Source organism: Botryllus schlosseri, chromosome 4 (assembly GCF_051294905.1).
Source record: "Botryllus schlosseri isolate E-star chromosome 4, Bs_hap1, whole genome shotgun sequence".
NCBI lineage: Eukaryota > Metazoa > Chordata > Ascidiacea > Stolidobranchia > Styelidae > Botryllus > Botryllus schlosseri.
In genome coordinates this window covers 29,137,716-29,151,357 of record NC_137239.1, presented here as the reverse complement: position 1 = coordinate 29,151,357, position 13,642 = coordinate 29,137,716, and the positions used below count along the sequence as shown (strand labels likewise).

At 39.0% G+C, this 13,642-nt stretch overlaps 1 protein-coding gene across 1 annotated transcript in view; it reads left to right on the top strand.

The window, feature by feature from the left end:
- Positions 1-13,642, top strand: part of LOC145437744 (twitchin-like) — a 35,888-nt gene that overhangs the window by 1,905 nt on the left and 20,341 nt on the right. Inside the window, exons 2-12 of the mRNA XM_080315031.1 lie at positions 1,750-1,898; positions 2,577-2,713; positions 4,289-4,420; positions 5,585-5,749; positions 6,264-6,436; positions 7,813-7,999; positions 9,017-9,108; positions 9,174-9,315; positions 11,097-11,224; positions 12,537-12,670; positions 13,069-13,207. Of these exons, the coding sequence (XP_080171157.1) occupies positions 1,750-1,898; positions 2,577-2,713; positions 4,289-4,420; positions 5,585-5,749; positions 6,264-6,436; positions 7,813-7,999; positions 9,017-9,108; positions 9,174-9,315; positions 11,097-11,224; positions 12,537-12,670; positions 13,069-13,207 (1,578 nt within the window). The remainder of the gene's footprint in view (positions 1-1,749; positions 1,899-2,576; positions 2,714-4,288; positions 4,421-5,584; positions 5,750-6,263; positions 6,437-7,812; positions 8,000-9,016; positions 9,109-9,173; positions 9,316-11,096; positions 11,225-12,536; positions 12,671-13,068; positions 13,208-13,642) is intronic.

Genomic DNA, 13,642 nt, shown 5'->3' with positions numbered 1-13,642 from the left:
GCACGATATCATCGCTGGCCTGCACAATCGCATCTGCAATAGGCCTAGTATACGAAAGATATCGCTAGCCTAACTACCGCGTCTTGGGCCTACCATACTTTGGCCGGGGCTACGTAAGACGCATTGGTTTGGCATTTTATAGTTCGATGCCGTGATAAGCGCGGGTATTCAATTGCTCACGACAGATCAGGCAGTCGCTAATTAACAGCTCCTTCGGACTCGTCGACAAGCTTATCATACACGTATAATCGTCAACACGAGGATGTTGTATAATCGTTATTTACGCATGTACTTAACCCTAATGAATTGATGCTATATTACCAGGACCGTAACTGCCGCACCCCAAACCCAATTTACGCAATATTTTCAAAAATATTTCGCGCTAGGCTCAATTTCAAGTCGCCAAATATCTTGATTATTGGGTGCTCTTCCCCCAAGAAAAAATTCGCAAGATTTATAGAAATGGGCATATCGGCGTTGGCCATTACCGCGGCACGAAGCACAAATACATATAACGTTTTAGGCCATGAAACATGCGACTCCAAGAAGTGTGCCAGAACGATCGCAGCGAGACAAACACACAAGACAAATACCATCCTGCAGGAAAAAATTATATGCCATTGAAGAAATACCAATCCGAAACCGTGTGATCTTTCAGTCTAGTACGTTTGAGCGACTCGACTGTACACTGTACAGTTTCAAAGACACCTCACTCAGCTCTACCGGTAAAACTCATCATTACGTGAGCAAAGAGGACAAGACATTTATAGCAATATATATGCAATTCCCGATCTTATTGACCGATTTTATCATGAATTATCGAAATTTTTCGCGCTTAGCGCTGGCTCACTGAAGTTCGGTTTATCACCATATGGGGGCCCAGGAACAACGTTGTGGGGGGCTGACGAAGTGCTGTTACGGCCCTGTATATTACTAAATTCGGTAAAAATCGAACCCGTCCCTTTATTTCAACCACCCTCCCCTTTTTTCGGCTGGCTTCGCCGAACAGACAGATAGTCCTGGCACAGTGTCGATCCAAAATTATACCCTTTGCGGTATATACTTTATTAACCCCTGAAAATGTAAAATTTGCGTTACTGTAACTTGCAAATGGCAGTCTGTAATGATAGTATTTACTACTGTCCTCGTGCCTAGCAGTAATCGAACAGGTACTACGGAAGTATTGATGATTGTTTAGCGAAAGTAAGCAGAAAGTGAATTTAACGTCATTTTCCCAGCCGCTGACGGGCTGCTATATGTCTGTCACTACACCAGCTTCCAAACCAGGGTTTTGGTTACGTAATAATTATAGTGCGAAAATATCAATTCACTACGGCTTGTGAGAGCTGCGACTAGTGGTGCGTCGTAAGTTAAACAAGTTTTTACAATTGCGTCGCAACAACTAAAGTTACACTGCGCTTGAATTTCGTATTATGTTTATTTGAAAAGCAATTATTATTCATGATTTTCATTCGCACTCATCCGGGATTTTCATTCGCACCGTTCGCACCATGTTCGTCATTCGCACTGCAAATTTTTTCATTCGCACAAGTGCGAACCGTCACACAGGTTGAAAAGCACTGGTATAGTGTATACGCATTACGCAACCTTGACCGCATGTTCAAAATTACTGTAAAACGTTGCGCTACGTTCGACCTCCGTGTTGTACTTGCTAGGCATCTGTTGAGCGTTTCATTTGCGTAACTTGTGCCGAAACTAAGAAGCTAGAGAAGGAGCAATGTAACGCAGGTGAAAGTATTGAAGTTCGCGTGAAGATTGAAGCGATTCCTAACCCCAAGGTTCAATGGAGGAAAGGGAATTGGCTGTCAATAGACGATGGCGGCCGTCACATTGTCAAGGGCGACCCGGAAACCGGTAGTTACACAATGACTATCAAAGTGAGTGACCTTTCCCTCTGTATCACTACGAATTGCAAGATATTCCTCATACAGCAGAGACCTTCTGGTCATTAACTTCACTGATTCGCCACACCTGCCGTGTTTATTGACTTACTTCATTATCGTACCGCGATATTAGACTGCTGCCATCTACACGGTTGCTATACCGTGCTTATTTCTCAGATTTGTCCATATTTTTGACTTGGTATCCTTAGTTTCTTGTTATATGTCCGAGATTAGGACTAGGCGAACATTATGACATTCTTTGTGATCAATTTACGAATTTCACGGTTTGTATGGCTATCCTTCGTGTTTGATCCATGTCGTGGTAACCCTGGCCCTGCAATAGCCCTACTCGTAGGATAGTATAGCCGGCCTATCAACTTATATTTGACTGCACTATTTCGACTATAATGTAATCATGATGTCTGACGTGTACTTGCATACTGGCGAATTCAATGCTTACAGCGTAACTCATGCCTGTAGGCCTAAGACACATCATATAGCCTACTATGGAAGTTCATGGGCATGCTAAGTCACATTCACATGAACATATGTGTTGAGTAACTCGTAAAATCATTTGAGATATCCAACCTCATAGCAAGACGTCAAAATAATGTAATGAACTATGATGTTTCGCACACTTGAAACCGTGATCTTATGGTCTACGATTCTCAGCAAGCAAGATTATCTGATCTTGGGAAATACAAGGTGGTGGCAATGAATGATTATGGAGAGGTGACAGCGTTCTTCCAAATCAAAGTCAACTCAAAAGCAAAGAACTCAGGTGGATTTAATGTCCAACTGAAGAAAACGTAAGAACCGTTTCTACCTGTTCTTTAAATGCTACCCTCATTTATTGTGTGAATTTGCCAGGGTTATACATGATATTGCCTATTAAATCAGACATATCTCAACTTGCTGGGTTATACTCAGAGGTGGTCAAAATACTCATTGTCAGTGCTCACTGCTCATATAGAAGTAGAAGTAGCTCTGTAAATTTCCACTCAAGTACAAGTAGGAGTAGTAATTTCTAAGTAAGTAACACATTAAGTATTCTAGGCCTAGTTTTGGGTAAAAACTTAAAAGTATCAAGTAGAAGTTGAAATAGTCTAACATCATAATCAAATGAGTAGGTATAGTGAAAATTTACGAAATTCTACTTGGAGTACTTACTACTGACCGGCTCTGGTTTAAGTATAATATATTAAATTGAATGGAATCTTTGTTGTGACTCAGGTCAGAGATGTAGCCTATACTGTTCTTAAGCAGAGGGAGTTGATACTCACGTAGAAGAGAAGTTGTAAATTTCGACTTCAGTACAAGTAGAAATAGCTATTGAACTCGTGTGATGACTCGACTAGAGTCACGATTTTTTTGGTGACTCTACATGACTTGAGTCATATTCTAAAATATGGAAAATGACTCGACTCGACTTGAAGCTATTTGTGCATTGATTCGACTTGTACTCGAGTCATATGACTTGAAACTCGAACGGCCATGACAGACATATGTAGCTTCGAAGAATAGTAAGCTACCAAATTATTGATATTTCGTTTAACAATACTGGGCCAGAGAGATATGATATTCTTTCTCGCCTGCACCATCGAGATGCTTTGGCGACGGAGTTGCGATACGGCCCCATGAGGTCATCTAGTCTGCGCCCCCGTTTTTTTTTCTCCTCCATGCTATCCGTGATTGCTGAGCGCCTAGCAGGATAGCTGCGGATACCATTTTTCGAGCCTTTGGTATGACCCGGCCGGGGATCGAACCCACGACCTACCGCTCGAGAAGCCGGACGCATAACCATTACACTATCTCGCTGTGTAAAGTGAGAAAATTAGTATATTATGAATCAATATCACCCAAGCAGAGTTGTAAAAAATGAGTTGAACAGGATTGACCTCGAAAATGAACGATGACTTGAACTTGGACTCGAGTCACAACAGTGTGACTCAGACTCAAACTTTTGAACCCTGACTTGGACTCGACTTGATTCGGTGGTGTATTGAAAATGACTCGACTTGACTCGAGTAAAAACTATAAAAGCATAATTGACTTGTGACTTGGTTACAACCATGACATTTAGTGCTACTTGCAGTAGCCTTCATTTCAACTTTTACTGGCACAGGCTTGCAAGACAAATTACTCTCAGTCTTCGAAAATATTCCTTGAATAAATGTCAGGAAATTTTCCTCAGAATTTAATGTTAAAATCTACTATATCACCTTATCAAATATGTCCTTTTCTACTTCTCAACAAGGTAGTTTATACCAAAGTAGAAATTGAAACTCCATAATGCACTAAAGTTTAACTGATCCACTCGCGTCTCACACAGAATTTATTTTTCAAGAAGTTGGCACTATCGGAAAATATTTTATTACATTCAGACAACAAAGGAGCAAGACCACAGTGAAGAAAACACAGGAAGAAAAGGAAAAAGAAATTATTGAAATCTTGAAGACTGCCGAACCCCATGATTATGAGCGAATCTGCATGGAATATGGCTTCTTCGATTTTAGGTATCTGTATTTGCACAATGTACAGTAGGGGTCTTCAAAAATGACTTTTTTTTTATCAAATTGTACTGGCTACTTGATAAAATAGTTGGGTTACCTAATTTAAGCCTACACACCAAATTTGGTTCAATTCCAGCCAGTAGCCGCATTGCTACATGAGAACAAAGTTTCTATTTACTATATAAAAATAAATTACCAAAAATTTCAAAATTTTCTGTTCACCCCATGAAAGTGTTAGGTTGTCGATAGAAACGATGTTCACCAAATTTGGCCCAATTCCAACCCGTGGAAGCGGAATGATTGCCGTCGAAAAATTTGGATTTGACTAAAATAGTATTTACGGTGGGCACACCTATAATAAATAATTAAAGAATTTGTCACCGTAAATACAATTTTATTGATAATACAGATTTTTCGACGGCCATAACTCCGCTTCCACTGGTTGGACTTGAATCAAATTTGGTGAACATTGTTTCTATCGACAACCTAACACTTTCATGGGGTGAACAGAAAATTTTGAAATCTTTTGTAATTTATTTTTGTATAATAACTAGAAACTTTCTTCTCCTGTAGCAATGCAGCCACTGGCCAGAATGGAACCAAATTTGATGTGTAGGATTAAATTAGGTAACCTGACAATTTTATCAAGTAGCCAGTACAATTTGAGAAAAAAAGTCATTTTTGAAGACCCGTAATGTGCAGTGTACACTCGTAGTCGTTAGCGTACTACTTTTTCTTTCATCCCTGGGATCATTCATTCCTTTATTTTGTATTTTTATCAATTCAAAACATTACAAGATAGCGATAAAGAATATACTGCCACCACATTAAAGATATTTTGCTATTTGTTCGATCACACCTCTTATTTCATTGCACTTTGTCACAGAGCTGTGGGTTGACTTCATGGATATGGTATTTCAACTACCGCGCTTACTGCATAGCATTATTCTACTTTCGTATGCTGCGATACGACCAATTGAAGTTTCGCGGCTTCAGTTGAAAATAGTATCGAAACAATAATTCTCGTTGCTAAATTGCTTCTTGGTGTCAAGGAACGTATGGTAGTAATTGGAAAATTCATCGATCGCTCGAATAATTGTGCCAATCATAGTCCGGTAATCTCGAGACCTAACTAGTATTTACTCTCTGACGCTCTTTCAAACCCAGATATATTCTCCACAAATTGAAAGAAGTAAAACGCGAAGAAGCACCTGCTCCGGAATTTGAAGCCTGTAAAGTTTTACGAGCCTTACGCCACGTGACAGTTAATGATGAAGGGACGGCCGTCTTTGAAATCCATATGGAACAAGCCAACCCGGATCGACAGCTGAGGTAAATGATGGATTTAATGTAATATGCTATCTTCAACAACATGACCAGACCAATCAGACCATGTATAATTAGTTTAGACTTAAGGGTTGGGGTTGGGAGTAAGTTTAGGATTATAGGTTAGGTTAGGGTAGAGGTATAGTAAAATGAGGATTGGGGGTTAGAGTTGGGTTGAGGTATCATAACATTGAGGTACCCAGGTACACTGTAACATGGACTCGCACTCTCGAATCTTAACACTATGACTCGGACTCGACCCGATACTTCCGACTTGGACTCGGACTTGACTTGGTGGGGAATTGAAAATGACTCGACTTGACTCGAGTCAAAACTAGAAAAGTAAAATTGACTCGTGACTTGGAACCTTGTGACTTAGTTACAACCCTGCCCTAAACCAATTTTAACATGTTCATGGGGAGCGCTCACCAGTGATGATCATGTTGTTTTGGATAAGAAAATATGTAAGATCCTCAATGATTTAGATTTCATGTAACTGTTTTTTTACAAATGCAAAAAGATGGCTGAAAGACGGAGAATTAGTAGAAGTGCCGGGAATCGATAGGCGACACGAATTAAGACGGATTGGAAATGTCTATCAGTTGATCATTCGAAACGTGCGACCTGACGATGCGGGAGCCTATACTCTGGAGGTCGGTAAAGAAAGATTCACAGCGAATCTTACCATCAAAGGTAAGTTATACTTTTCGATGGATGCTGTGCAAATTTGCGTGTCGTTTTATTGCCAGAGGTCAAAGTACCATGTGCTGCTACCTGACTTGTACAGGCTACTGGATTTTTAAAATACGCAACTAGAACTAGAAGTAATGACTAGGGCAAGTTTTTGAAACTTTTTTGCAGCTTCCGGAAACTTCCTAAATACTCAGAAAATATGCAGTAGCCTACAGTGTTTTCAGCTGTTTGGAGGAATCTTATTTTGCACCTTTTCTTCATTTTTTCAACCAACTCTTTGCAGCGTTTTCGATTTTTCATGCAACTTTTTACTGGAAATATTTGGCACTATATGTAAATAGATCACTTGATTATTTCACTGTCGTTTCAATTTGAAGTCATTTCTGATTTGACGTACATTCAGGCTCGACCGGGAAAATTTATATTGCCACTGGGTCAACATTTTCAGGCTATTGATTTTGTTGAAGTCACCAACACTGAGTTTTGCTACAGCGCCTTTGATACTGATCAATTGGAGTGTCTCATACCTTAACAATTTCAAGGAACTTGTCCCTAAATGTACCGTTTTTAGTGCAACTTTTGTGAGAAATAAATGCAACTTTTTACCGCGACTTCTACGAAAAATAAGTGCAACTTTCCACGGATTTGACTGCAACAAAAACTTGCCCTACTAATGACCTCTAAAAATGTGCAACTAACCAACTGCAGTACAATTTATTAGATTCAATTCCGAATAAACTTTTTATAGTTGTCAGCCGATGCTACGAAGGAAATATATCGTACACGCCCTATGTCATAAAGAAACAGAATACGCTAGGCCCGATTTTAACATAAATCTCCTGACTGAACATCTTCCGTTGAACGCGGTATCTAAACCACCTTGGCGTGTACGACATATTTCCTTCATAACATCGGCTGACAACGATATAAAGTTCGATCTCTGCGTGACTGCTGGAGCGTGAAGTTGCTATCGAAATTTCAATAAATTGCAGCTCCATTATGGTGGCGTTCTGAAGAAAACGGCTGCAGCCAAAATTTCTATTTCGTTTTGCCGTTCAATTTGAGACCACATCATTTTTAGAGTGCAGTGCCCCTTTAAGCGCTCCCTTCGCCCTGATTATTCGAAATTTCATGCCGGTGACGTCATCTTTTGTGATACGATTTTTGATATACAATGTTCCTTTCAATACTCTAATAATCTCTGGCGATTACCTCTGACGAGTGCCAGCCGAAAAGATTCGGGTTTACTTTATAATCAGTGATGTAATATTTGATTTTATATTAAAGTTTTCTATTTCCAAGAGCATCTTCAGTAGCAGGATTATGAACAAAATATATTGACACGATGCCAAGCTTACAAGCTACACTTTTCCCAGAACGACCGCTCGGATTTGACAGCGAACTAGTCAGTCAGACTTGCCAAGTGAAAGGGCGTTGTGTGTTCCAATGTACTGTGACCAGACGAAACATGAAGGTGGTCTGGCTGAAGAACGAACAAGAGATCAAGTCGAGGGGACTGGACAAGGAGAGATTCCAAGCCGTCAGCGAAGGACGCGTGCACAAGTATTGAGTCTTTTATGATTTTTCTGTTCTGCCTTATTTCCTCATTTATAGCTCTTCATTTGCGATCTGCTAGCTAATCCAATTGTGTCATCCAAGTCCCACTCTCCACGATTAAATTCTTCCCAATTATGAGTAGAGTTGGTCACAGTAGTACTCATTCTTACTCAATTAGAAGTAGAAGTCGTAAATGTCTACTCAAATAGAAGCAGCGATTTTCGAGTAATTAAAAATTGAGTATTCTAGGCCTTGCTTTTCATGAATTACTGAAAATTGAATAGCATATTGAAATGAGCCCAAATATTTTCGGCTATCATTCGTCAGGGGTAATCGTCAGCAATCAACAATCGTATCACAAAATATGACGTCACCAGCATGAAATTTCAAATAATAGAGCGTTCAATGTACTATATTTAGATGGTACACAAACTCCTTTTGTTGACACAGCCTTGGCTGGTGTATTTTGACAAAAGTCAACTCCAAGGCCCACAAATAAATGTGCGAACGGCCTCTTCCAATGACGCGAAATGTCTCATTTCTGTGCATGAAGACGACTTCAATCAAAATACACGAGATTTCATGCTGGTGACGTCATATTTTGTGATACGGCTTTTGATATACAATGTTCCTTCCAATTCTCTACTAGCTGCTGACGATTACCCCTGATGAGTGTTAGCCGAGATTATTCGGGCTCATTTCAATATGAATATGCTATTCAATTGTATATTGAATTTCTGTACCTCCAAGAAGCTCTTATAATAACTGAAAATATGTAGAAGTGGAAATAATAATTGTAATAATTAGGTCTGGACACAATAATTTGATTACTCAAATCCGAATACATTGATACTAACTGTCTCCGATTATGATTGCAGTGATTGCATTTTTTGGTTATGATATAATCTTAATTTTATGTGCAAGTCCTAAAATTTAAACACGAGATTCTCAATAATTTCAAACTACTGCCTCTCCTAATTTTTGTCGAAGTAATTTCCCGAATCCAACGTCGTTTCTCTTCAGGCTTATAATCATGGAGCTGAAGAAAGAAGACTCGGCCAAATACACTGCACGGTTGGATAAGTTGGAAACTAGCGCCGAGCTTAGTGTAACAGGTGACGATGCTTTTTTGTCAACATTGCCTTTTCAAGAATATTCGATCGAAATCTTTGTTCCGCAGAGGCTCCGATACGATTCCGAAACCGTTTGGTCGACACGGAAGTGAAAGAGAACGGAACTGCGTTCTTCGAATGTTCTGTCAGCAACAGAGAGGCAGAAGCGGAGTGGTTCATCAATGGAAAGAAAATCACGTCTTCAGGAAGGTATCTATGACAGCGGTGCTCAACTTTCCTGCAAACATATTTCAACATTCTCAATCATGAAATGGAAGAGGTTGCAAGCATGTACATTAGGGCCGTTCGAAAACAATTCTATTTTCAAATTTTTGCGGCTATTTAGTAAAATGTTAGTTAGGATAAAAAACGTTGCACGCCAAATTTGGCTCGATTCCAAATTGTAAATGTGAAGCTATAGGAGTTTGAAAATTCTGAATTTATAATAAACGTAGTGAAATTTCTTTTTTCAAATTTTTCTGTCAACCCACGAAATTGTTAAGTTGTCTAAAATAACGATGCATACCAATTTTTGCTAAATTCCAACCGGCACAAGAGTAGTTATTGCAGTTGAAAATATTGGAATTGAAAAAATAGCATTGGTATTGGTTAATCCTAAAATTATGAATGAAAAACTCAAATACCTGCCACAAGTTTGGTACCAAACTTCTTAAATTTAGCGTACAACCCGTTGGAGAACAATAATATGTGAAGAAGACTTTCTAACAAAATTTGATGAAATTTTGCAGTTCAAATTGGCGACATTTGGCTGTGTAATAGAAGGTAGCAAACAGCGAAGTCGTTTTCCTTTGAAAAGTAGCCCCCCAACAGTCGAAATCGAGAAGTTGGTTTTAACAGTACCTTGTTTCTCTGGGACGTCAATAAATAGAACCGAGCATAATCGGCGTAATATGACAAAGACAGCAAAACATTTCTCATCGAATTCTTTGTTTCAAGTTGTACAATGTACACTTTTGTGGTAGTTATATTCAAATTCTACCGGTCCACAAGCTAAATGGCTGAGAACCAGTGGTCTATGATAAGATACTTTCATTTGGAAGATTTCAGAACGTCTCAATCTACTGCTAACTCGGAGAAAACTGACCCGTTATTCCCGGGTGGCAAAACATAAGAATCACTCGTCTGGTACCGGTACATGAGAGATAGCTTAAAATGTCATAGGTCACCAGACCCTCTGATGTAAAGGTCACTATTTTGCAATGAACGCTTGACCGTTGTACATCGTACTTGACAACCTCTTTGAAAGGCGACTAGGTAACAAACGGTGGACGTTGTAGTTCTGAAATCACGCTCCCCAGGGATTCTGTGACCTCACAATACCGGAGTCAGCTGTCGTCCCAAGATAACACGTTAACAACACTATGGTATGAGTCGGTGAACGTTTCACAATTAGAATAACGATGACATGGTATCGTGTTCCAACTTTTGATACCTCATTACTGACAGCATTACTGTTGTCAAAATATACAACTAAACAGTAAATTTATATTGAAGTAAACGCAAAATTTCTGGCTGACACTCGTGAGGGGTAATTATCAACAACTAAAAGAGAATTCAAAAGAATATTGCATATCAACAATAGCAATGTCATATTTGATGATATTATTGTTGATATACAGTGTTCTTTGAATAGTAGCCTATATTCATATTGAAATGAACCCGAATATTTTTGGCTGACACTCGTCAGGGGTAATTGTCAGCAACTAGTAGAGAATTGGAAAGAAAAATGTATATCAACAATCGTATCTCCAAATAATGCCATATACCAGCAACTAGATACTATTGTTGATATACAATGTTCTATCGTCTACTAGTTGCTGACGATTACCCCTGACGAGTGTCAGTCCAAAAATATTCGGGTTTATTTCAATATCAATATATTGTTCACTTGTGTACCGAAGTTCTGTACGTCCAAGAATCTCTACGCATTGCGCAATGCGCGTCTTTTCATTCAATATTGTTGAATTAAGATACCGCGTGACTCACACCAGCGAGAAGCATTCTCTGTTTATCGAGAAAGTCGGCCTGGCTGACAATGCCGCCAAGGTCTCTGTCAAATTTGGAGACAGCATGTCGTATGCTACTCTCAATGTTAACGGTGAGTAACAGTTGGTTGCTGGTACAGATCATCATATCAAAGTAAAATTATTAATGCATAATAATACTGAAATTCATCCAGACAGCGCATGCAGGAGTACTAATAATTGTCAGACAATGTAACATTTGAAATGTGCCTAAGTAAGTAATTTTTTGCTATTGACGGCCGTATTTCGATTACTCACGCAGCCTACGCTTGCATTCCAGGGCATAGTCTTAATGAACTAACTTGACGCCAAATACCCATGTTGAACTGTCCATATCCATTTCCTGAGAACTCCAGACTAATTTATTCATATCGGCTTACTGCACGCACCGAAACTGGTCATGTTATGAATCTTGGAATTCTCTATGCTCGCACCAAGTGGTAAAATTTTTCAGATTCACGAATAAATTTGGTCATTAATATTAGTAGTTTCACATATTCCTGTCAAGCATTTATCCTTTCTCGGTCCATGTGATCAGATTCACCGGTAGAGTTGATGGAGGGGGTGTTTTCTAAAATTTAGGGCAAGTTATAAATGGTGACGGATCTTCTGGTGGGCCAATTGTTGTTAGCCATTTGTTGCATGCTGGTATTTCTTGACCTCCCATCAAGATTGTCGGTATAGTGGGAAGATATTGGAATTGCCCAAACGTACAAGAACAAATTTCTTTCGTGAGGAACACATGATTCCAAGTTGTTATTTCTGTATGGGGCCCATCATTTTCTCTGTCTGCAAACCATATGAAAGAGCAGGAAAGAAGAAATAACAGTAAAATAAATAACAGCAGTTGGGGTGATATATTACCAATAAATATATGAAGTTGGAAGCAGTAACCAGAGAGATAGTAAATGGAATATCTTACCATTATACCCATTCAGTGCTCACTGATTCTGTACATAGAAAGTAGATAATAAAGATTGCATTTTAAATCCATGGCCGGTAGTTCTTTAATACCTTCGGGCACACTGTTCCAAGTTTTTGGTCACATATATTCCATAGAGTGTTGTGCCAATGCAGAGTTCATATGATGTACAACTAAATGATCAGATTCTGATGATCCAGTGGGCGAATGCTAAGATGCACCACAAATATTTTGTGTACAAATTTTGAAGTAACGTAAGCCACAATACAATACTTCGCAGTAAAATGATATTAAAACTGGCCGTGTATTTTTTGAAATCTGGTTGATATTAACCGGCGTTACAGACAGTTCAGGCCAACGGTTTGCGGGTTTGTGGGCTATCACCGAAACAGGGCTGGGGAGATTTAGATCCCGGCTCCGTACCCAAAGGCAGTACGCTCACAGTGAATTTTTAAAACTCGCAGAAAAACCGATCAAGGTCTTGAAAAAAATGGACGACGTGAAATGCAGGACAGGCGGCTCTGCAGAATTTTCCTGTGAAATCGACGATACCGATCAGAAGAATGTGAAATGGTTCAAGGATGACAAAGAAATCAAGGTCGGGCATTGATTGAACTACCAAATAGATAATTTTCATTGTCTAATTAGAGAGAATGCCAGTAATATAGTTCTAATCTAATTTCTGAAATGTCTCCGTGCTCTTATTTTAATTCTAATCTAATTTCAGGTTTTCCTGAAGATGCTAGAGGGGATCTGTATAGTGTGGAACGAGCCAAGCTTGGTGTAGTAGTAGTAGTAGTTCTTTAAATTTGTGAGTTTAAATCAATTTTAAAGTTTTTGTGAATTCAGTAGTTTTAATCTAATATAAAAAAACGGTGTAGCTATCAGTCTAATTTTAATCTAATTTAGAAAGGCTAAACATTTTCTAATTGTTCAACCACGCTGCCAACCTCCCCTGTAGCTGTCGTGTTGATTTCAACGATATTCTTACTGCAGATGGACAAAAACAAGTTTGAAATCACGCAACGTCGCGGGAAACACGTTTTGATCGTGAAGAATATTTCTTACGAAGACGAGGGCCATTATTCGTTCCAAGTTCGAGGAGTGAAGCTTGGCGCGAGCTTGACCTGCACCAGTGAGTGACCAGTGCAATAACGCAGAACGGTAGTTCTCAAACTGTTCAGGGGCCAGTAACATTTCAAAACAAATTATGCGGCCCGGCGAACCTTCAAAATTCAAAATTAATATAAAATGTAATTGCTCATGAGCAAATTTTGAAAACTTCGATTAGTGAAACTCCTGTAAGCTAACCAATTTGATTTGGAGCGCTCGGTCTCTTATGAAAGAAATGCCACTTTACTCTTTGCTAGATTGTATTATACAGTTGAATGTTTCAAGTCTAACGTCGAAATTTAGCAAATTCTGTTTAGCTTTCATGTATAATGTTGAACGAAAATAGGTCTTTTTAACACATCACAGCATTGTGACGTACGCTACATCTGAAGTAGACCACAAAACTATGCATAAAAATAATAATAAAAAACTATAAATTTCCTAATGTCTGAATCAA